This window comes from Lycium ferocissimum, chromosome 3, assembly GCF_029784015.1.
Source record: "Lycium ferocissimum isolate CSIRO_LF1 chromosome 3, AGI_CSIRO_Lferr_CH_V1, whole genome shotgun sequence".
Lineage (NCBI taxonomy): Eukaryota > Viridiplantae > Streptophyta > Magnoliopsida > Solanales > Solanaceae > Lycium > Lycium ferocissimum.
The window spans coordinates 38,905,016-38,927,380 of NC_081344.1; the positions used below are offsets into that span (position 1 = coordinate 38,905,016).

The following is a 22,365-nucleotide window of genomic DNA, read 5'->3' on the forward strand; positions in this document are numbered from 1 at the left end:
TCAAGAATTTTTTTTTTTTTCTGTTATACCCCATCATATTAACTAATTACTTCAAATTATTTTTTAAGTCCATTAAAATTAAATACTAATTAATATAAATATTATATAATTATATATTTTATTTATTATTTCTTTAGAGGTGTTCAAACTCGAGAAGTAGAAGTGTGAATCTGATGAGGTGGAGATATAGGAAACAAGTGCAAGTTGTGGGTTTGTGTGGTAACCCACCAAAACCAATCCAAGAGGTAGTTGATGCCATTCAATTCAAAACCCCTATTCCCTACACTTCCTCTCTTTTGTCCTAATAATAATATCAGTTTTAGGGTTTCCATCCAGTTCCTCTTTTTGATCAAACAATCATATCATGGATATCGAGTCCACCGAGCTCCATGACTGGGAACTGCTTCACCCCAACTCATCTTCAGATTCCGAGCTCGATCTCAACTCACCCAAAAACCATGTTGAAACAGAGGGTCTTATTCAAACCAATTATTTCTCCATAGATACTCCTTTTGTTGCTTATGGTAGTGAAAAGGGCTCTGAGGAATCCGATAATTTGAGTTGGGTTGAACCCGGCACGCTTCCCAGGAAGAATTCGGGTGGGTTCTTGTCCGGTTCTGTTACTGAAAAATCTGAATTTGAGGGGGGAAATGATGTTGGTGTGCTCGAAAACCCCAAAGTACAAGTGGGTTTTGGAGGAATTGATGAAAATGAAGTGAAATTTGACGGTATAGCCCAGGTGGGTGTTGTGGATAACTCAAAATTACAAATGGGTTTTGCTGGAAACGAAGAGATGGATAAAACCGAGGTGGGTTTTGGAGGAATTGAAGATATAGGTAGTGATAATGGGAAAAATTATGAGGAATATTTGTCTGATACTAGCGAAATTGTGAAATTTGGGGATGTTGAAGAGGTTTGTGTGGAAGAAAAGGAGAGGGATGAAGTAGTAGAAGTTACTAGTGAAGGAGGGGAGGAGAAGAGGAGTTTGGTGTGGTGGAAGGTACCATTGGAGCTTCTCAAGTATTGTGTGTTTAGAGTTAGGCCTATGTGGGCTTTCTCTGTAGCTGCTGCTGTCATGGGGTTTGTTATATTAGGTCGTAGATTGCATAAAATGAAGAAGAAGACCAAGGGTTTGGAGCTCAAAGTTACTGTCGATGATAAGGTTAGTCTGTCCCCATTTCAATACCCTTATGTTCTTTTTTCCTCACTATAGGTGCTAACCCTTAAGCTAGATTGCGGTTTGGGATGCTGCTTCATCCTCTTTATCCCCGAAAATTTAAAAAAAAAAAAAATTGACGCTTCAACTAGAAAGGGCTGGGCCTTTGTGATGCTAGTGTAGAAGAGGGGGACTTTAAAACTACAACAACATACCCGGTGCAATCTCACAAGTGGGGTCTGGGGAGGGTAGGATGTATGCGGACCTTATCCTACCTTTGTGGGGTAGTGAGACTTTAAAATTGCGAATTTGAAAATAGTTGGGACCTTAGGTGTCATGACTCTTTAGTAAGTATAGGAGATCCTTTTTTTTTTTTTTTTTTTTTTTTTTTGGCTCATTACCGATGTTCTAGTTATATGGCCCCCTTCACAGGAGATCATTAAAATATAACATAGGAGACAGGTAAATAAATTAAAGGAGATCTTTGTTAGGTCGTTTTCTTCTATTCAAATCCTGGTGAGTATATCTCTCGTGTGTGGTTTGCGGGCTATTACACAGGAGCGGGGTTTACCCTGTGCACACCCAAAGGGTAGCGGGTGCGGGTTCCCTTGTCATAAAAAAATAAATCCTAGTGAGTATAACAATATTGTATAGCCGATTGCCTTGTCTATATGCAAGACAAAGTCAGAGGAATTAGTAAGTAGCTTTTGTCATCATTGCTTTGGTTTTGACCTTGTCTTCATCAAGGTTTAAGTTCAAACACTAATATAATTCCATGGTATTTTCTTCAAAGTCTCTTGGAAATTGAGACTCTTAGTTAGCTATGTAATATGGTGATAGGAAGAACAATTGATTTGTAAAAATTCTTTGTGGCCACTAAGGCGTCAAACTTTGGCATTTCTTTGATTTTTAGGGTTGTCACTTGCATCATATTCAAATTGTATCTAGGATATTGGTGTGTTATTGCATCTGGAAGGTGTAGGATGTGGCTAGTTACGCATCACATTTGGCTCCTGATGGGGTGCTATTTTATAGAGAAATGGTATATTGGCTGATAACACCCTCAGATTTTTCTTACCCTTGTATCAGTTTGGTAATCAAGATTTCTATTTCTTCTTTAATGAGTGAAATCGCGAGCAAAAATGTTTATTCTAGCTCAGCCCTGATATCGCTTGTAATTACTTGTCGGAGCATGCGATGGTCACATTTTGTACTTTCCCCACAGGTGGGGTCTGGGGAGGGTAGGATGTATGCAAACCTTTGTGAAGCATGCGATGATCACATAACTGGATAATACCAAAATTGGCGATTATTTTGAAATTGTTGTTTCAACAAAGAAAAGTAACAAATAGTTCCCCATGGATGCAGATGCTACTGCCCAAAATAGTTTGAGAAAGATAAACCTTTTTTATAGTTGTATCAGATGGCTAAGACAACACAAATGTTGAAAAGTTTATTTTTGTAAATCTATAAATTTCATCAATAAATACCAAGATGGTGTTAAAAATTATGTACGAAGTGAGCATGTGGTTTAACCACCTTCATCAATCTCCTATCTATTCAACAAGGTAAACTTTCTTTGTACCAATGAATAAGAATTATGTTCTAATTGTGCTATATCATTCTCTGTTATTTGTAACAGTTTCTTTTTACTTTCATTCCACATTGCCTTAGTTCGTTTCCAGTATTGTGTAGCCTCCAACTTCTGCCGCTGTAGACTCGAGAAAGAAGAAGTAAAAGGGGAGAGAAAATAAACCAATCACTCGAAACATTTTCATTTGATGCAGCTAATGTATATTTTATTGACATTGTTACCATTTAATGCCATCAAATATCCTTTCCAGGCCTAACATCAAGTTTGGTTCATTTTTCATTTATTTTATTGACTTGCGTATACATTGTGATCTATTCTGCATCCTGTACTAAATGTTACCAGAAGTACATGCTCTTTTTAAACCCCCATTTTGATGTGCCCTATAAAACTGAATAACCAAGGGTGCTCAGGTGTTGTGTCTCGGAGGTATTAGCAGCTTTGATGTTGTAGACTCGAAACGTCTGAAATTTTTTAGTCATTGTGTTGTCCGAATATTGATAGGGAACCACTGGATCAAATCCATATATCCTATCTCTTGCCTGGGGCCTGTTTCTTCTCACTGTCAAAGGTGTCTGTGTTTTGATTCATTGTTCATTATGTGCAGAAGGTATCTCAATTCATGAGCCGTGCTGCACGCCTTAATGAAGCATTTTCTGTTGTGAAGCGGGTTCCTGTGATTCGGCCTCAGCTGCCAGCACCTGGAGTTTCAGCATGGCCTGTCGTGAGTTTGAGATAGATGTATGATCTTTGTAAAGTAAAATGAATGTTATGTATAGCGGAAGAAGATGGCGTTGTCACCATGTCCATTTGATATATGGCTGTGTTTTTGTGTGTAAGCTCTCTCTGTATCACCTTCTCAGTGTATTCCTAAACAGACTAAAGTACGATTTTAAAGCTATGTATAAAACTCTTTATCTGTTTCCCATATGTCTTGTTGTATGTTTCCTTAATAGTACTCCCTCCGTCCCAAAAAGATTGTCCTCTTTTGACTTTGCATGTTTTTAAGAATAAAGGAGGACTTTTGAAATGCTGTATCCAAAATGTTCTTTAGATATTTGTGCTGTTGTAAATCATCTCATAAAAGTTAAATTGTTTAAATATAAAAAGGGATAATCTTTTTGGGACAGTCTAAAAAGGAAAGGAGGACAATCTTTTTGTGACAGAGGGAGTAGTATTTTTCGTTTTGATAAAGCTCTGTAAATAGTTTTTCTTTTTTCCCACCAATCAGTAATTCATGGTGGACTGTGTTCTTGCTTTACATTGCTTTACATTCCTGCAACTTTTGAAGGGCCGGGAATAATGATGTCTTGTTAAGTTCTGCAGACTGCAGGAAGGTGATAAACAGAATTGTACATTTATCAACAAAAAGAAGAAAAAAGCATTTAAGGCAGGCAACCATTGTAGTTATGCTCTTTTCCAAGTTTATAAAAAAAACATTTGACTTGATTATGCTATTAGGTTAGGCGATTCTCAAGAACCATTAAAAATATAATATTAAGCACAAAATATATAATTAATACTCAAAGGGCGATTCAAAGTGTTAAAATGTGAGGCAAACAATGAGTAACTATATGCATTTTTGGTCTAAAATTATCACCCCACATTTCAACTCTTGCTCGTCCTCTAGCAATCACTAAAACAACTTTCAATAAATCAAGTCTACGAACACCACCACTTTGATTGATACTAACAATTAGGCCTTATAGTAAGGGTGAAATATAGGGAACCTCTTGTTTTTGATATCCCTTAAATTGCCTTAAAGAGTAATCCTTCCGTTCACTTTTACTTGTCCACTATACTAAAAATAAATTTTCACTTTTACTTGTCCACTTTAGCATATCAAGAGAAAGACAATTTTATTTTTTCTATTTTACCCTTAACATTAACTACTCAATCCTCGAATCTCTTTCCAAATTCATTGAAATTATACAAAAGATTAATATGAGTGCACTTCACGTATTGTTTCTTAAGAGGCGTATAAAGTCCATTGTGGACAAGTAAAAGTGAACCGAGGGAGTAAATTTTAGTTAGCAGTATCGTGAAAATTGATTCTTATGCACGTGCACATTCTTTTCTTTCTATGCTTTAGATTGATTATTATTATGCACGTATACGTTACTTTGGGAGGCAGGATGTTTTATGTAACAAGTGTTTTCAAATTTATCACTTCTTCTCCTAGCATGTCATAAGGCCTAATGGAAACTTGTAAAATTAAAGGTAAGTAGGTCGGAAAAGTCAATAACTCTAGATGAATGGGGAGAAAAGCTGGTCGTGATTAATGACCTAAACCACGAATGTGCTATGCCAAACCCTGTATTTAAAGATCCGAAACAAGAGAAATTAATGTCATGATGTGCTTATTTTTTACAATTTAAGGGATTCAAGATATGGTTTTTGGGAGATTTGGGTGCTAGAATTTCTAATTTAAATAGTCTTTTAGACTTAAGTGTTGAGGGTCTTCATTGATAAATACACTTTTATAAATTTGGTCTAGTTGTCCGTTATGTCCTAACTTCATTAATTATTCATTTATTTGTGTCGATGCCGTATATATGGTTTTTGTGTATATTACGGTTGTTACCTCAAGAGTTGGTTAGTATTTGAGTTTATGATGATTATTTTTTACACTCTTTTTCATTACACAGGATATGATGATAAACCCGAAGCTTTTTTTTTTTTTTTTGGTTGTTGTTGTTGTTTTGAAATACCACTACGTAATACTTAGTGGATAAACCCAAAGCTGAAGTTTAAATTAATAAATAAATAAATAAGAGAATGGATTTTTTTTAATTATTTCGTTCTTTTTTCTTCATAATGCTGATTGATTCGGAAAACTTGGATGATTTCTATAAATAAAACGGGCATAACTTATTATTGTCTCCTTCTCTAAATTCGTATAGCAATCGTAGGTTGCAATAAATTTGAATGCACAGGTAATTTAAAAAGGGATTAAAAAGAAAACAAAAAATGTAATTAGAAAACTTTGTATTCCATTCTTACCAAGTTTAGCTCAATCCCTTGAATGGCTGATTTGTGGTACTGGTAACTTTCCTTACAACACAAATTTTTAAAAATGATAGCCGTTAATAGTTTTATATCTTTTTTGTTTAAATACACTGTTGAATCTTTATTAAAGTATTATGTATACTAAAATCATTGCTTAGATTTTCTTCACAAATCAATGATTTTCACAATATTCTTTCAGACAAACAAAAGATTCTCACAAAATCTTTGTTCCTTATTGCAGATTTTTCTCTCTTTTAAATAGAAGAAAGATCTTTGAAATAGAATGACTAATTCCACTCGTTGTGCAGCTTGCAAACAATTAAGAAGAAGATGCCCTTCGGATTGTATCTTTTTGCCATATTTTCCACCATATAATCCACAAAGATTTTCTTATGTTCATAGAATCTATGGTGCTAGCAATGTTGGAAAGATGCTCCAGGTAAATACGATATTATATTCCTACAAGAATCTTACTTGATTTTCTTGCTTCAAATATGTTTTTTAAGTATATTTGTACATACAGGATATTATTTTGTACATTCATATCTCATTCAATCCTTCATAATATGTGTCACTATATACTCCAGTCATTTATTTAGGTTAGTTAGAATGTGATCCTTTCTTTCCCTAGCTCCTATCCTTCAATGATAATTAAGTGCTATCAAAAAATTAAGAACTACATAGAGAAAGCAGTGATTATTAACTTATTTATGATGCACAATTATATTTTGAAAAAGTAAAGATATATGAATGGACGCCCATATATAATTAAATTGTTTCATATATGTGTCATACTTTAAACCGTTATACTTTGAGATGGAAAGAGTAATATATCCACTCTGCAAATCCTTTCTTAGTGTTTCACTCATTCATTAGTAAAGAGCATTTGCATCTATTTAATTTTGGCATTAATTCGGAAAGATATATGAACTCACAAGTCTAGTTTCGTATGAAATTAATTATTGCAGCAAGTGGAAGAGCATGAACGAGGGAATGTAGCAGACTCATTGTACTATGAGGCATATTGCCGAATAGAGGATCCAATTTATGGTTGTGTTGGGATCATTACTGTTTTACATGAAGAAATCTACCACTTACAATACCAATTGGCTAAAATACAAGCTCAAATTGACTTGCTCAAAGCTCACCCGCCACTTCAAGGACTTGAATATTCAGCCAACTTATTGGCTGATCAAAATGGGGTTTATGCTTCGTCACCCTCATCATTTGGTCCTTCAATCCATTGTCTTTACTAGAACTTAATTATTATGTAGACTGCTTTTTTGCATAATATTTCTTGGGCATTTCATGAATTCGATCCCTTGAGCTACTTTGTGATATTGTAAGCTTTAATTTGGACTTCTATCCTTAACTTCTCTGGTTTGATTTCATTCATCCTATTTTACATGTGATCAACAGTACCATAATAAGCTTAAATCCTTCGATTAAATTAAAGGTAAAGTAAAGAAAATAATATGCTCCACACTCAAATACTCGGAAAGAAAAGAAACAAAGCTACTTTCAAGGCATTGTACTAACTAGTAACATACACCAACCATAGTTTCCCTTACCATTACTCCATCACCGACTCTTGGCTCTATATGTTCCTGATTCCCGAATGATTTAACTTTGCAATTTACAGTCCGTTTATTGTTTCAATCCCTTTAGCACTCAATGTATTCTTGTTCATGACCAGAATATGGGATGGACGATTAAAGAGTGAGTCACAGGACCTTTACTACATCTATTCCGAAATATGATAATTTCAGATCCAAAACATAGAAATAGATAATTTCAGATCCAAAACATAGACAATCGATGTAGAATTTGCAGGAAAAAGGGATCAGATAGTAAACACTCTTCAGAAAAGAAAAGTAATATGAATTTAAGTTTAAAACAGTTCACTTAAGGAAAATATGAAGACAGAAACTTGATTTGCATTTACCTAATAGCTAGGAAGACAATAACTACACACAAGCAGGGCAGTAGACACTTCAATTCCTAATATAGGCATCCCACAACTAATAATTAGTAACAGGTAGTTAAATGCTTCCCTGGGAGCCTACAGGCATTTTACAAAACCAAAGCATAGTACTAGTAGTTCGATATTAGGAGATAAACTGGAAAGGAACATTGGCTGAATGGGAACAGAGTGCCCTGATCATGAGTAGCACGTATTAATCTAGTCCCTTTCCTGATCAGCATGAAGTGAAATCCTGTCCATGATATTGGCTACCACCTCTTTGGACTCCTTGAGCAGCTTGACACTCTTTTTGAGCCTCTTGCGTTTCTCTGCAACCAAAGGCGACTCATCAAGCATTCTCTCAATTCCACCACCATGAGGTGCCGTCAGATCCTGAACAATCTCGTCTTCCATTTCCTTGTTAATCATGTTTCGAATGCTGAACATTATGTGCAAGGCCATAGAATCCACCAGCCTCATTAGCACTATTTTCCAATAGGCCATCATTCTCATCTTCAAATCGAAAGCCTGCTGCACCACATCTAGATGCTTCCTCAAATCAACATTGATTTCTCCTAATCCTTCAATGTTTATCACGGAGCACTTCCCAGGATCATTCATAATCTCCATGAACATGTGTTGTTGAGCCATGAATATACTGTAAGTCGCTAAATAGTCAGGATTACAAGTGTAATCAGTCAGCTTTTCCATCCCGGTGATTTCCCTTACCCAATCAACTGATTCATCCATCTTCTTGGCAATCAAGTTTTGGGTTGCCCTTCTAGTGGAAGACTGAAGCTGCGGATAGTTATCACAATGATACATCAGAACTTTGATAACAACTCGCTCTAAGTAATTCCACAGTTTTCCACAAAATCCTCTGGAGACTGGAGAAGCAGCAATTTCCTTGACTTTTTCCTGCAAAACATTGAGGAAAACTGCCTGAGGAAGGAAGTTTGGTAATCCAATCCCTTTCGTTTCCTGTAAAGCCATGATCTCTTCCATCAAGAAGTCCTCCATTTTCTCAAATTTCTTGGAATGTAGCTCATTAGAGTATTGATCAAGAATTTCAGCCAGTCTAGCTGTGCAGTGCATTTCGTTTTCTTCCGGGTACTCATCAAACTCCCCACTTAGAAGAATTTTCTTTAATGAATCCTTGGATGAACTCAGAATGCGCATAAATGCCGTCAGAGCTTCAGCCACAGAAGTTAGATGCTGAGGAAGCCTGTTGAGTTCTGCAAGATTGGCAGCAAGTTTGTCATTGATCTTCCTCACAATTTCAGGCAAGCATTTTGAAATGATGGTTGCTTGAATATGCACCAGCTTTTGTGCCAGAACTGGAACGCCAACCATGGATTTATCAATCTTGGATAAAAGTGGATGGGTTGAAAAAAGCCCTGCCTCATCACTCCTGGCTTCTTCATAAGACTCGTTCCCAATTCTATCCTCACACAAACATAGCCGAGCCCTATGTTCACTTCATCTGCAGTAACCTTCTCAAGCAGCCCTTCAGGGAGTTTGTCGGCCTTGGTCACAACAGCCAGAGTCCTTTCTCCTGTTTTGTCCATCTTTTGAGATATCCTAATGAACTCACAAGTAGGGAAATCAACAGTAGCTGATAAAACATTGAAGATTATGCTTTCCTCAGGAGCTATATACTTCATAATAATATCATAAATTTGTTCATAAATGTCTTCAGGTTGTCCTTGTACAGCAACTCTAGTGATGCCAGGCAAATCCACCATGGTCAAGTCAGGGACACCATTCTTTTTCACTGCAAGTGTTAAAGGGTTGTTAGATATGCCCTTACCATGGCCAGCAATCTCATCAGTAGCACGAATGATATCATCTGCAATGGCAACTTCAGCGACAGGCAGTGACTTTCCATTGTACTCCAAGTGAAGTAGTGGTTCAGTGGTGTTTGGATCATCCTGCAGCCTCATGATAAGGGGGACCATGGTGCAAATACCTTGTCCTCTAGGAAGGCTGATTCCAGCAAGAGATTTGAGGACACTGGACTTTCCAGAAGATTGATCGCCTACCACTACGATGGTCGGAAGCTGGATACCTTCTTGCATGATGTTAAGGTGGCGGAGTTTGTCTACACAGTCGAGGAGTGGACGGATTCTATCATTGAAGGATGCAACAATGGGAGGATGAACACCACAAGCTGTTGGTGCTGCTACTACTGCAAGAGGTTTTGGATCAACAACCGCAATTGAATCAAGTGGACTTTGTTCATCAGAAAAGAAGCCATCGGCGTTTTGGTAGGCCATACTTTCTTGATTCTAAGCAGGAATAGTTTTGAAGGTTTCTTTCAGAGGTGAAAATGGTAGTGGTGGTGGTGATGTTTATAAAGGACTTAAAGGGGCTCTTTGGATTGTGAGATAAAACATGCAGGGGTCGTTTGTACGCAGAATAAGGTGGATATTCCAAGATTAAGTTTGGAATTAGTTTTATACTTTACTTGGTACAAGGGATAAATTTATATTTTCTACTAAATAAAATATAAATTTAATTCCAAACTTTATCCTGGATATCCCATCTTATTCCATAAGACTTGTTATAGTTTTATCTCACCTCCTAGGTGAGATAAATTAGTCCAAGGATAATAGTCCCAGGAATATAATCCCGGGATAACTTAGCCCGCGTACCAAACGATCCCGTATACTTCTCGTATGCTATTTGGTTTGACAGGTAAACAAAATACTAGCTTCTTTATTCAGTTTTCTAATTTTTCTATTACACTTGATAAAGTTGAGTGACTAATATGAAATTATACAGTTTCACAGAATTAATTTCTATGGGATATCTATTGTGCAAAAAAACCAAAAACAAAAAAGAAGGTGTTCTTAGTAAGACAAATCATCCGAACTTAGAGAGTGGCTGTGAAGATATTACTTTTGATTGAAGAAAGCTCAAACGAAAGCTACACCTTTTTTATGCTTTCTTTTCCAATCTAGAGGTGTTTTAGAAAGAAAGAACAAAAGAATCACCAGACGATAGGTGATTCTATAGTGAAATACGCGACCTCGTTTGATTGGTTTCTGAATTCTTTTTTGGTTTTCATTTTCTGGAGGAAGATATTCCTTGATTTTGGATTGTATTCTGTTCATTGGAAGAAGGGTTCATGAATCGTGATGCAAAAGATAGCAGCTCTACATATTGCTATTAAATACACTCTTGAATCTATTAAAGTATTGGAAAATGATTTTTGGGCAGAAATCTTGTGGGCAGAACGAGGACATTTATGTCATTTCACACGTAAGTTGATAATTTCCATCCAGTTATGCCCATAACGGTTTAGTCCAACGTTTGGTTAACGTTAATGACGCCGTCAGACATTAACTGGCGGCGTCTCTCTGTTCTCTCTCCATTTTAGAATCATTTCTCTTCTCAATGCATTGTAAAAATAAATCTGCAGCACGCTTCTTGTTCTCCAATGGTGTATTCCTTTTACTTCTCCGTATAATACGCCTGTGTATATTCCCAATTTTTTCCTCTACCGTATGGACCACAAAGCGTACTCAATCAAACCCTAGTTTTTTATTTTGGAAAAAAATTGCGCCGTACTCTCTTCTTCTTCTTCTCTGAAAAATCCCTATATGTTGTATTTAGAGAAAACTACTTCGAGTCATATGATTAACTAATAAGGAAAACTGGCAAGATTAAATTTTCTAACTTAACTTGTAAACGTATTTATGTTAAAATCAGGCTAATTCTTCAAACAACAGTGGGGATAATCCCATTTTATATTTTCTAACTTATTTTTATTTGTTGCTTGACTACAAAATGAACTTGGTTGATCCTTCAATTTATCATCTGATGGTCACCTATATTGACCATAGGAATTTAAAAAAAATCAGAGAATATACACTATAATAACAATTTTTTTGTGTTAAGACCAACATAAATAGATGTTAAATATGATGACATGTACAGCTACATTGTTTAGATTGAATCAAAACAACTAATTGACTACTTAACCACACTTACGTAGCTAGCTCCTTCACTCGACAAACTTTTTGTCGCGTAGTAAGTAGTGTATCGTGCACTAGTGTAGTTACAATAATTTTAACAAAATCAATATTTCTTCATAAACAGCTGTTTAGATCATCTAGTCTAGTGTCCTATGTCTGATGTGTTATGGTTTGATTTAAATAATTGAGATGGGACAATTGAACATTTGTAAAATTTTGTTGATTGACAACCAAAATGTAACTTGGTTGATCCTTCAACTAATTCATCTGATGGTCAGCTAAATAGACCATAGGAATTTGAAAAATCAGGAAATTTATACTATAATAACAACTTTTTTGTGTTAAGACCAACATAACATTATGTTAAATATGATAAGATGTACAACTACATTGTTTAGATTGAATTAAAACAACTAATTATTTTAATTCACGGGGTGGAGCCCGTTGGACTCACTTGTGTTTTGTCTTTTTTGTCAATTTGAAACTAATCACTAAATCACAAGATATTAAAATTGATAACATGTACAAGTAAACCTACATTGTTTTGATTGAATTAAAACAACTAATTGACTACTTAACCACACTTACGTAGCTAACTCCTTCACTAGCTGAACTTGTTGTTGCGTAGTAGCTAATCTCTCGTGCGGTAGTGTAATTACAATATTTTTCATATGCCACAATTTAATACATGTCATGTGCTTGTTTTATTAATCACCAAATGAGCCATTGCAAAACCATACACAAGGCCAACACAGCCGGCAATCTTAAGTAGCAAATAGATGAACTATGGAAACATTGTAATCAGCACAGATTAAGCATTATAAAACCAAGTAAAGATCGAACACAAGATACTTAAGCTATCTCCATAACCATTACAAAATGCAGCCGGATTGCTAGTCATGCGATGGGTGGATCAAAATATTCGTGAAAATTTCAATGGCAAACCTCTCTCTGAAAGCATGTATACGATTTTGGCACAAACCCTCCATGCTTTGGCCAACCATAATGAATTCAATGAACTTCAATGAATAAACAACACATGCTTCACCGATTTTGTCCTGTGGAACACCCTCAAAGTGCTTAACCTTCCAAGGTTTAGTAAGGTTGTCTGGGGACAAATGGTTGAACTTACTGTAGACTTTTAGCGTGTTTGGAAACACCTCTAAATCGGCATTATTAGATGTCAACCTTTTCTTCTGGGTTTATGTTATATCCCGTATTTTGTACATTGGGATAATTCGAGCTTACCATGATAAGTTAAGGACAAGACTATTTCGGGATACGAGGTAAAGACTCTTAACCTCCGATTTTGTTTTAAGGCATAAGTTGCTTATGATTTTATTGGTATGGAATATTAAGGAAAATTTGGGGTTAAAAGTGAATTAAGGGAAGTTAATATTTCATGAAACCAAGCCAAGTTGGCCGTGTGGCTTGGGGTGGGCTACCACCCATGGTTTGGCTAATTTTAATTGATCCAAGCCATGTGTGGGGCATGGTACACATGGATGAATTATATATGTGTATACTAGATGACTAATTAATCATATTCATCATCTTCACCCCTTAGAAACTTGGAGAAAAAAAAACAAGCTATTCGGCCATGGCATAGCCGAATTTGGTCCATGAAAAATTGAGCAAAAAAATAATTTTCTTCTAGCAATTCCAACCATTGGAAGGTCCTTGTTAACGTGGAGTAGTTGTTGGATTCAACAAACCATTCATTTTTACCATTTGCAACCCTAGCCAAGTTGTGGAGTTTAGTGGAAAAGGTAAGGTTTAATCTTCTTTTCATATGTTATGGATGGTTTGTGTATGTTGTAGAGTGTATAAATGGATGAAAATCATGAAATTTGTGTGTTGGGGTGGGGCCGAATATGGGCTGTTTTGTATGGCAAGGAATGAACTAACTTTATTTAGTATTTTGGTTGTTGTCGTTATGGATTCTATGATGAAAATGAAGGTTTAATGATTCAAGTTGAAGTTGTAATTGTTGTGGGCTGTTTTAGAAGCCAACGTGATTTGAATGTAGTTTCTATATCTATGAGAATGATATTGTTAACGTGTAGATTGTTGGTGTAGTTCATGAATTTGGAAGAAAGAAGTGTGTTGTTGTTGTTCTTATTGAGTTGGGGAGGTTTCGGGTGGAGTAGTACCTTGGTTGGGTTGTTTTGAATGTTGCGCGGATTGTTTGAAGTATTCTTGAATCGTGTTTGAATGATCTCGGATTAGTACTTGAACATGTGAGCGTTGATGTTGGCTTGAACGTATGTAGTTGAATTGAATGTAAATGGAATGTTGTCGAACTATGTAGAAAAGAGTTACTAACGTTAGAATGTATTTTGGATTAATTGTTGATGTTGTTAGTATGGTTGTTGGTATTGTTGTTGATGATTTGGCCGAGTTGAATTCTCGGGGTTGTTGAATTTATAGGGGAAATGCTGTCCGAATTTCTGTAGATTAAGTGCTAGCTTGAGATTGAATTCCTAAGTGCCTATAACTAATGTTAGTATCTAATGACGTTATTGTAGATCTTGGGAAGCCCGAGACTTAAGTTCGGATTAACTTAGGAAGCGGACGAGGTATGTAAAGCCTATTCTTTCTTTCTTTTGGTATGTCTTAGTTGTAAGTAAGCTATGATACGAGCCTCGGGGTAACTCTATTCTTAAGATCCGAGCATGTCTACGATTCTTATTCACTTCTTGATGTTGGCATTCTTAATATAGTCGAACTATGGTCTGTATGTCTTTTGCATGATTGAATTTCAAATGTTGTATAAAGAGTTTTGTTCCTAAAGGATTCTATGTCAAAAAAGGTCCCTAACTTTCACAGACGGGCTCGGATCTCTTCGATATGTTCGTAGAAGATTTCATAACGAGTAATGCCCGTAACTTTCATAGGCGGGCTCGGATTGGTTTGATACTTGTCCGTGGTCCCCGAGACTTTCCTTTGTATAGTTCTAACGACTTCTGAAAGAACTTAACATGACTATCGTCTTAAACCCCGAGCGTTGATTACTTACTTATCTGTTGAGTCTGTAATGATGATTTTTATGCATATGGTTACTCACGACTCTGCTCGTGCATATTGTGTACATCTTTCGTCGAGTCCCGGGCCGGTTATATCATCGTGCGCACTATGCTATATTCTGGAGTATGATGTGTTATGGTTCACTGAGTCCCTCGCTAGGGGGCCGGGTACCGCTTATATTTTGGTGTTATGATGTGTTATGGTGTTATGATGTGTTATGGCGTTATGATGTGTTATGGAGATATGCTGGGTTACGGAGATATGAAATCTTCCGGAGTATGATGTGTTATGGCGCCAAAGACGGGGTGGCGACCATGTTCCCTGAGCCCCATGCATGATTTGTGTTTCAAAAGTAAATATTTTGGTATTTTGGATATTGTACTTATTTACTGTACTTCTTGTTCCGGTTATGATCCTGTTTACTGTATTTCATACTTTGCATACTCAGTACATATTCCGTACTGACCCCCATTCTTCGGGGGCTGCGTTTCATGCCCGCAGGTACAGACGCCCACTTTGGTGATCCGCCAGTTTAGGACATCTACTCTGCTATCTTGAAGTGCTCCTTTGTTTCGGAGCCTATATTTTGGTACAGACTCTTCCGTTGTATATGCATATGTCCATTCAGGGGTACGGCGGGGCCCTGTCCCATCATATGATTCTGTTGTTACTTTTAGAGGTCTGTAGACATATATGTGGGTTGTGAATATTACTGTTCAGTTGTGTTCGTATGACTTACGTTTTGGGCGGTCCTATTCGCCGTGGCAGCTTTGTCGGCTTGCGTTTGTATGTATTTTGGGACTTTGTGTTTTATGATAGCCTTGCTGGCTTCTGTGATATCTATCTGTACATGCGACACTTTGGAGACGACGTCTGACCTTTGTATATGTATAATCTACTTGTATGCTGAATCTGGTTATTGGGTATGTACGTGTGTCCAGCTCGGGCGCTAGTCACGGCCTACGGGGTTGGGTCGTGACAGTTTACTCTTTTGTTGCAGTCTTAAACCTCAATCGTGGCATCATCAATGCGGAAAACAAAGGTGCAGTAGTGTTTGTCCTCCACATTCCATACATAGAACACTCTCTTAGCCAATACCCAAGACATACCATATGGGTGCGGAAAATCACATGTCACATAGTCCAGTATCTGCGAATCGAATTTATATTCCACTGTCAATACCTCTTCAATACCTCTTCACCCCTTCAATACCTCTTTCTTCTTCTTTACTTTTCTTCAAGCTTCTTCACATTTTCATCTGCTGCTCCCTCAACTCTTTGCTTATCTCTACCTCATTTAACATTACTCTTCCCATGCTGCTCTAGTCTCTCGAGAATGGTCGTATTTACCGCTCGGATACTTTCCACCTCTTCTAGCACCTTATTTATAATGGTTGGATCATTGACACCTTTACTGCAAAAGCCTGAGCTACCAACACCTCCATCTCCTAGCCCCTCTACACAAACATAACCAGATGAATGTCCTCCATCTCCCAAGCCTACAACTCCAGCAGGATCTGCCCTTGTTATTACAGTCGCCCCTTGCAATTGTTCTCTCAGCCTATCAATTCTTTGGTTCGAAAGATCATTATCAAGTTCAGCAAAGTCCCTCATGTAGCTTTTATATGACTTGAGATGAGTAGGGACAAAGAAAGGACCTCTGTTTGCAGCAAAAAATTAAAATAAATCCGATAAAGAGAATAGAAGCAAACAAAGCCACTAAAAGTGCATCAAAATGGAAAAATTAACTGACATCTACATGTTTACTTATACAAGAGCCAAATGGATCAACCGATTGCCATAGCGACAGAGTTTTTCTCTTCTGCCATTTTAACATCCTAGGAAATGGCAGCTCAGTTGATTCGGTGATTATATGCCCAATTGAGGATATAGCTTCATATATCCAAGACTGCCATTGAACAGTTGAAGTAATTACATCACTAACTTATCATTTCAAATACACAAACAAAATGAAACAAAAATACAGGGAATATTATTACAATGAATGCATATGTGAAGTCGAGAAAATTATAATTGATTTCCCTTCTGCCAGTTTTTCTATTGGCTTCTGGTGGCTTAATGAACTTTAGCATGATTTCCATTAAAAACTCAAAGCTTACTCTGCCCCATGGATATTTCTGAAAATAATCTAAATCGTTGGCCTTCTTTATCATGTCATGGTCAATATTCCTGTTGTTGGTGTACCCAATTATAAAGGTATGCACAAAGTAGACCAAGCTCATCTGAAGCTGCTGCACTGAATTTAGTTTTGCAGACGACGTTATTCTCATGAGAAGATTGTTTGCTGATAAATTGTCCTTTTTACCTAGCAATTTTTCCAGTAGTGCAGCAACACTAGGACTATTCAGGACAACATCTGTTTCTTCTTGGGGAGGTTTAGAAGAGCAACAAAGTCCAGTCACAATAGCAAATTCTTTCATGCCGAAACAAATTGGCTTGCCGTAGACAATGAACCATACCTCTTTCGAACCATACCTCTTTCTTCTTGTCGCATTGCATTATTCTACAGATGAGAATATTGTGAACTAGTTATCCGTTGAAGTCCCACTCTATGGTCATTTTAATAAAAGGACCAAAACACATCTCCTCGAAATCATGCATAATATTGTTTTCCAATAACCTCTACCTGAACTCATCTAACTTCTGCATAGAACATCTCTGGGTGATCTTCCCCGGGGCCCATCCATACTGATCCAAATATATCTTAAATTTGTAGGAGGATATGTCGACGACCCTCACACAGTCAGGTACTGAGGGTTTATCTAGATCCTTTTCACAGACAACATAATCCTTGTACATATAGAGTAATTGCGGACGAATTAATAAAGAAATTTAATCATAAAATAAAATCATGTAAAAATAAGATCTTTATCATACCTAGACATACCTCAATGGCAATTGCTTCCCTCTATATGGTTTCTTTACCATCTCCACCTGATTCATCTCCTTTTTCCTTTTCATCCTCAATATTATCATCGGAGCCTTCGCTGGATCCATTTCCTTCGTTTTCTATCTCAACATTCTCGTTGCAGCCTGCAATCAATTCCTCACCTTCCTTTTCGCAGTCAACATTCTTAAGGGCACTGCATCCTCAATAACGGTTTCTTCGCTATCTCGACCAGATTCATCTCCTTCTTCCTTTCCATCCTCATCATTATCATCGGAGCCTTCATTGGATTCATTTCCTTCCTTTTCACTCTCAACATTCTCATTGGATCCTACAACCAATTGCTCACCTTTCTTTTCACTCTCAACATTCTCATTGGAGCCTGCAACCAATTGATCACCTTCCTTTTCGCAGTCAGCATTCTTAGTAGAGCATGCATCCACCTCCCAAAATTCATTTTTGAGATCAGCCAATTGTTCATCTTGCTTTTGGCACTCATCATTGTCATGGGAGCCTGCAACCAACTCCTCACCTTCTAATTGACGCTCAGCATTCTCATCAGAGCCTGTATCCAACTTCTCACCTTCCTTTTCACGCTGATCCGATTCCTCACATTCAGTTGCACCATCATCCTTTTCATCAGATTCCTCACATTCTTTTTCACCATCATCCATGTCATCAGATTGCTCTCCTGCATCGTTTTTTTCTTCTTCCTATTCAATCTCGGCATGTTCATCAGCACATACATTTGTTTTCTCCCCTTCGATTTTGTTATATCCCGTATTTTGTACATTGGGATAATCCGAGCTAACCATGATAAGTTAAGGACAAGACTATTCCGGGATACGAGATTGAGACTTTTGACCTCCGATTTTGTTTTAAGGCACAAGTTGCTTGTGATTTTATTGGTATGGAATATTAAGGAAAATTTGGGGTTAAAAGTGAATTAAGGAAAGTTATTAATTCATGGAACCAAGCCAATGTTGGTCGTGTGGCTTATGGGTGGTCCCCACCCATGGCTTGGCAAATTTTAATTCATCCAAGCCATGTGTGGGCCAAGGTACACATGGATGAATTATATATGACCATATTAGATGAATGCAAGCAAGTAGTCATCTTTTCATACTCTAGAAACTTGGCGAGAACATGGAGAAAAAGAGAGGAGTATTCGGCCAAGGGCTGGCCGAATGGGTGCCAAGAAAAATTGATCAAAAAAATGATTTCTTCTAGCTTTTCAACTCCTTAGAAGGTGTTACACCTCGCATTTTGTGCATTTGAATATCCCGAGTTAATGACGAGAAGTTAAGGACAAGACTATGTTCTAAAATTTTTTTAATGCATTAGTAGGTTATGAGCATTATTTATGGACGTTGGTAGTATGGAAATAATGAGAAAGGTTAAGGGTAAAAAGGAAAATCCGGAAAAGGGTTCATGGAAAATATTCTTTGAGGACTAAGGGTAAAATGGGAATTTTGCAAAGTTCAAGGAGGTTCATGAAATGGCCATGTTGGCCGTGTGACATGCATGGTGCATGTCCACATTTTTATTAATTTATAGGGGCTAAGTGTAAGTTACAAAAAATATATGGGCCAAGGCTTGTTTAGGAAGACAAGTGGTCATCTTTGACCACTTTAGGAAAATTCAAGGAAAAAGAAAAGAAAATTCTAGAAAATAAAAGAAAGGGGAAAAGAAAAGAAAAATCTAGAGAGGGGGCATGTGCCCCTCACATGCATGCAATGTATATATATATAGGGAGAGGGGTGGTCATATTTTAACAAGAGAAAAAGAAACAAGAAAGAAAGAAAGAAAAAGAAAAGAGAGATGGTGGAGGTTCGGCCAAGGTGGCCGAACATGGTCATGGTGGAGAGGCCAAATGAAAAATTGTTTTCCCCTAGTTTTCTTACTAAATGGAAGGTCCTCTACAACATGGAGTGATTGTTGGAACAAGCAAAGCAATGGTTGAGCAAGTTTGGAGCCTAGCCAAGTGAAGAGAAGTTAAGCAAAAAGGGTAAGAAGCAATCTTCCTTTATATATTATGAATGTTGGTGCATCTTGTAGCATGTAGAAAATGATGTAATTTATGGAAATATGGAAGTTGTTGATGTGGCCGAATAAGTAGTGTTGTGGAGGTGTGATGAATTGATTTTATTTTGGTAGTTTGATTGTTGTGTTGTGGAATCCATAATGTAAAAGGAATGAAAAACCATGAATATAATATGTTGGGATGGTAGCCGTTTGGAGTAGTGTTGGCCGTGTGTTGTGTTATATGTGTTGTGTCGTATGAGTTGGTCGTGTCGTGTTGTGTTGCATGGAAAGAATGGATTGATTCTATGTGAAATGTTGTTTGTTGTTGTAATGTAAAGGGATGGATGAAAATGCATGGAAATATGTAAGAAGTGGTTATGGTCGGATAATAGGAGCTTTGGTAAGTTAATGTAAATTGGTGTTATTTGACATTCTAGTTGTCGTCGTTATGGGTTATGCGATGATGAAATGTATGGATATTGTGAGGTTGAAGGTTTCGGATAAAGTAGTATGTTGTTTGAGTTGTTGGAAGATTATGTGAATTGAATTGAGTTGGATTGAATTGAATATTGAAGCATTGTTAGAATAATTATTGGTATTATTGATACTTTGGCGGGTTGAATTCCCGGATTGTTGTTGATTAAAATGAAATAGTTGGATTTTGGGGATGGTGTATTTACGGGAAGTCTTGCCGAAATTTCGGTAGCCAAGTTTCATTTAAGAATCCAATTCTAAATGCACTAATCAATGTTTGGTAAACATGACCAAATTGTAGATTTTGACGGATTTGCAACTTGAATTTGGAGTAGCAGAAGGAGCGGAAAGAGGTATGTAAGGCTTTACTCTCCCTTCTTTGGCATGTCTTAGACATAATAGGCTTGAATACGCGCCTCGGGGATGATTCCATTTCTAGAAATCCGAGCTTGAATTTGACTATCATTCATTCAGTGGAATTGAATTAAATGCTTATGAATAGTTGAAAGAATTGTCTAAACACCTAGAACTTGCATGAATAGGATCCGTTTACCCTAAGACTCTCATAAGTCATGTCGGGAAACGTATTATACGTAAATTGTGTACGCCACCCCGTTAGATCCGAGGTGGGCCCACTATTCCCAAATTCCTTTCTATTGTCCCGTTTGGCTTATCTCCGTACTATAGCTAATGGAAGTTCTTGGCTATCATCCCGACTACCAAACAATAGCTGTGTTAACTAAACCCTTGACCCCAAGGCATGATTTTCCTTACTAAAAGTTTACAAGTGTTTTCCAAAAAAAAAAAAATTCATTTTTCTTCAAAAACCAAGTTTTACAATATTGAAAGTCTTAATGACTAAAACAGCGTCTATGGTTCTATGATGATAAAGATGATGCCAGATATGAGAAGAAGTATATGATGAATATGTCAAGGATATGTTCTTACCACGAATACGACGATATGGAATGTTAAGCTATTTCTTGAGTTTCCGGCTCTACTCATGAATGATGACTATTTTTAAAGATCCCAAAGTATATGAACTGCTGCCTTATGGTCCTATTCTATGTTTGCTCATGATGTCACTCTCCATTGATAGTCTCGCCTTATTACTAGTTCTTTCAAGGTAAGATAAAGCGCTCGTGGTTATTCCATAATAAAATCGGAGGTTACCGACCTTACGTCACTCCGATAACGTTATAGCTTTTCTTTGGGCTCCCTTGCATGCTATGATATATGTATATATATATACGTACATGGGGAAGATGGGAGCGAGGGCGAGCGCGTATTATAGATCGGGTTACACACGGTACATGTATCCGTATCTATCATGATATCATCCCGGACACGGGATGCCCGGACGCGGGATATATATACATTTATGGCTAAATGGATCGGCTGCCGACGCCTCGGCAATATACCATGTTATATTTTATATATATATGAAAATAAATGTTTTTCAAAGGCAGCTTAGCATGCATGGCATCCGCCCCCAGGGGCACTCAGATACACAGGTTACTCTGCTGTCCGATGATATGTTTTATGTCTCCATGCAGTTATTGTTCACATGTACAGGTTATTCCTTTATCTTACGACATGATATCTTGTCATTATTCATGCTTATATCCCTTACTATGTTGCTACTCCTGCCTTACATACTCAGTACATTGCTCGTACTGACCCCTCTTCTTCGGGGGCTGCGTTTCATCTTAGCGCGGTACACCCGATGATGCGAAGTTAGCATAGAAGATGGTTCGACGAAGTTGGCGAACTCCGTTTGTTTGGAGTGTAGCCGAGTCGGCGTCTTTATGCCATGATGTCTTGTCCGAAGTTAGAGACTTTGCAGACAGAGTCGTGGGTATTGGGTTGTCATGTGTAAACGGCTCCAGCAGCCGATATGTTATTATGTTTTGTGTCACGAGTCTTATGTGATGCCAGATTTTGCTTATGAAGAAAGAAAAAAATTTCTATGTATTCATTTCTTACTAATTCATAAGTTCATATGTGTAATAAGAGTTAGCGGGTTCGCTCGGCTCCGAATATGGGGTCGGGTGCCCATCACACCCTAGTAGAGTCGGGGTGTGACAGAAGGTGTATAATATCATGGAGTAATCGTTGGAGTAGCAAGAACAAGTGTTAGTTCAAAGCATCAACCCTAGCCAAGTGAAGAACTAAGTGGAAAAGGTAAGGTTCAATCTCCTTTTACATGTGTCATGGATGATTTGTGCATGTT

The 22,365-nt window shown here is 37.3% G+C and overlaps 2 protein-coding genes and 1 pseudogene across 3 annotated transcripts; 2 read left to right on the plus strand and 1 right to left on the minus strand.

Annotated features, from left to right (window-relative positions):
- Positions 1 to 223: 223 nt before the first annotated feature.
- LOC132050217 (ATG8-interacting protein 2-like) lies at positions 224 to 3,677 on the plus strand. 2 transcript variants are annotated; one of them, XM_059441358.1, is made up of 2 exons: positions 224 to 1,162; positions 3,358 to 3,677. In XM_059441358.1, exons 1-2 carry the CDS (start codon positions 365 to 367, stop codon positions 3,484 to 3,486), a joined length of 927 nt encoding a protein of 308 aa, XP_059297341.1. In that variant the 5' UTR covers positions 224 to 364; the 3' UTR covers positions 3,487 to 3,677. The 2 variants fall into 2 exon arrangements, with proteins under 2 accessions (XP_059297341.1, XP_059297340.1); XM_059441357.1 differs by having other exon boundaries at positions 226 to 1,162; positions 3,355 to 3,677.
- Positions 3,678 to 4,730: 1,053 nt separating this feature from the next.
- Positions 4,731 to 7,117, plus strand: LOC132051116 (LOB domain-containing protein 24-like). Its single transcript, XM_059442396.1, has 2 exons — positions 4,731 to 6,195; positions 6,725 to 7,117. The coding sequence occupies exons 1-2, from the start codon at positions 6,040 to 6,042 to the stop codon at positions 7,010 to 7,012; spliced, it is 444 nt and encodes a 147-aa protein (XP_059298379.1). The 5' UTR covers positions 4,731 to 6,039; the 3' UTR covers positions 7,013 to 7,117.
- Positions 7,118 to 7,659: 542 nt separating this feature from the next.
- Positions 7,660 to 10,142, minus strand: LOC132050218 (dynamin-related protein 4C-like; annotated as a pseudogene).
- Between the last annotated feature and the right edge of the window lie 12,223 nt (positions 10,143 to 22,365).

Coding starts and splice junctions, on each gene's coding strand:
- LOC132051116 (XM_059442396.1), top strand. CDS start 6,040: ATGACTAATTCCACTCGTTGTGCAGCTTGCAAACAATTAAGAAGAAGA. Junction 6,196..6,724: donor ATGTTGGAAAGATGCTCCAG/GTAAATACGATA, acceptor TAATTATTGCAG/CAAGTGGAAGAGCATGAACG.
- LOC132050217 (XM_059441357.1), top strand. CDS start 365: ATGGATATCGAGTCCACCGAGCTCCATGACTGGGAACTGCTTCACCCC. Junction 1,163..3,354: donor AAGTTACTGTCGATGATAAG/GTTAGTCTGTCC, acceptor CATTATGTGCAG/AAGGTATCTCAATTCATGAG.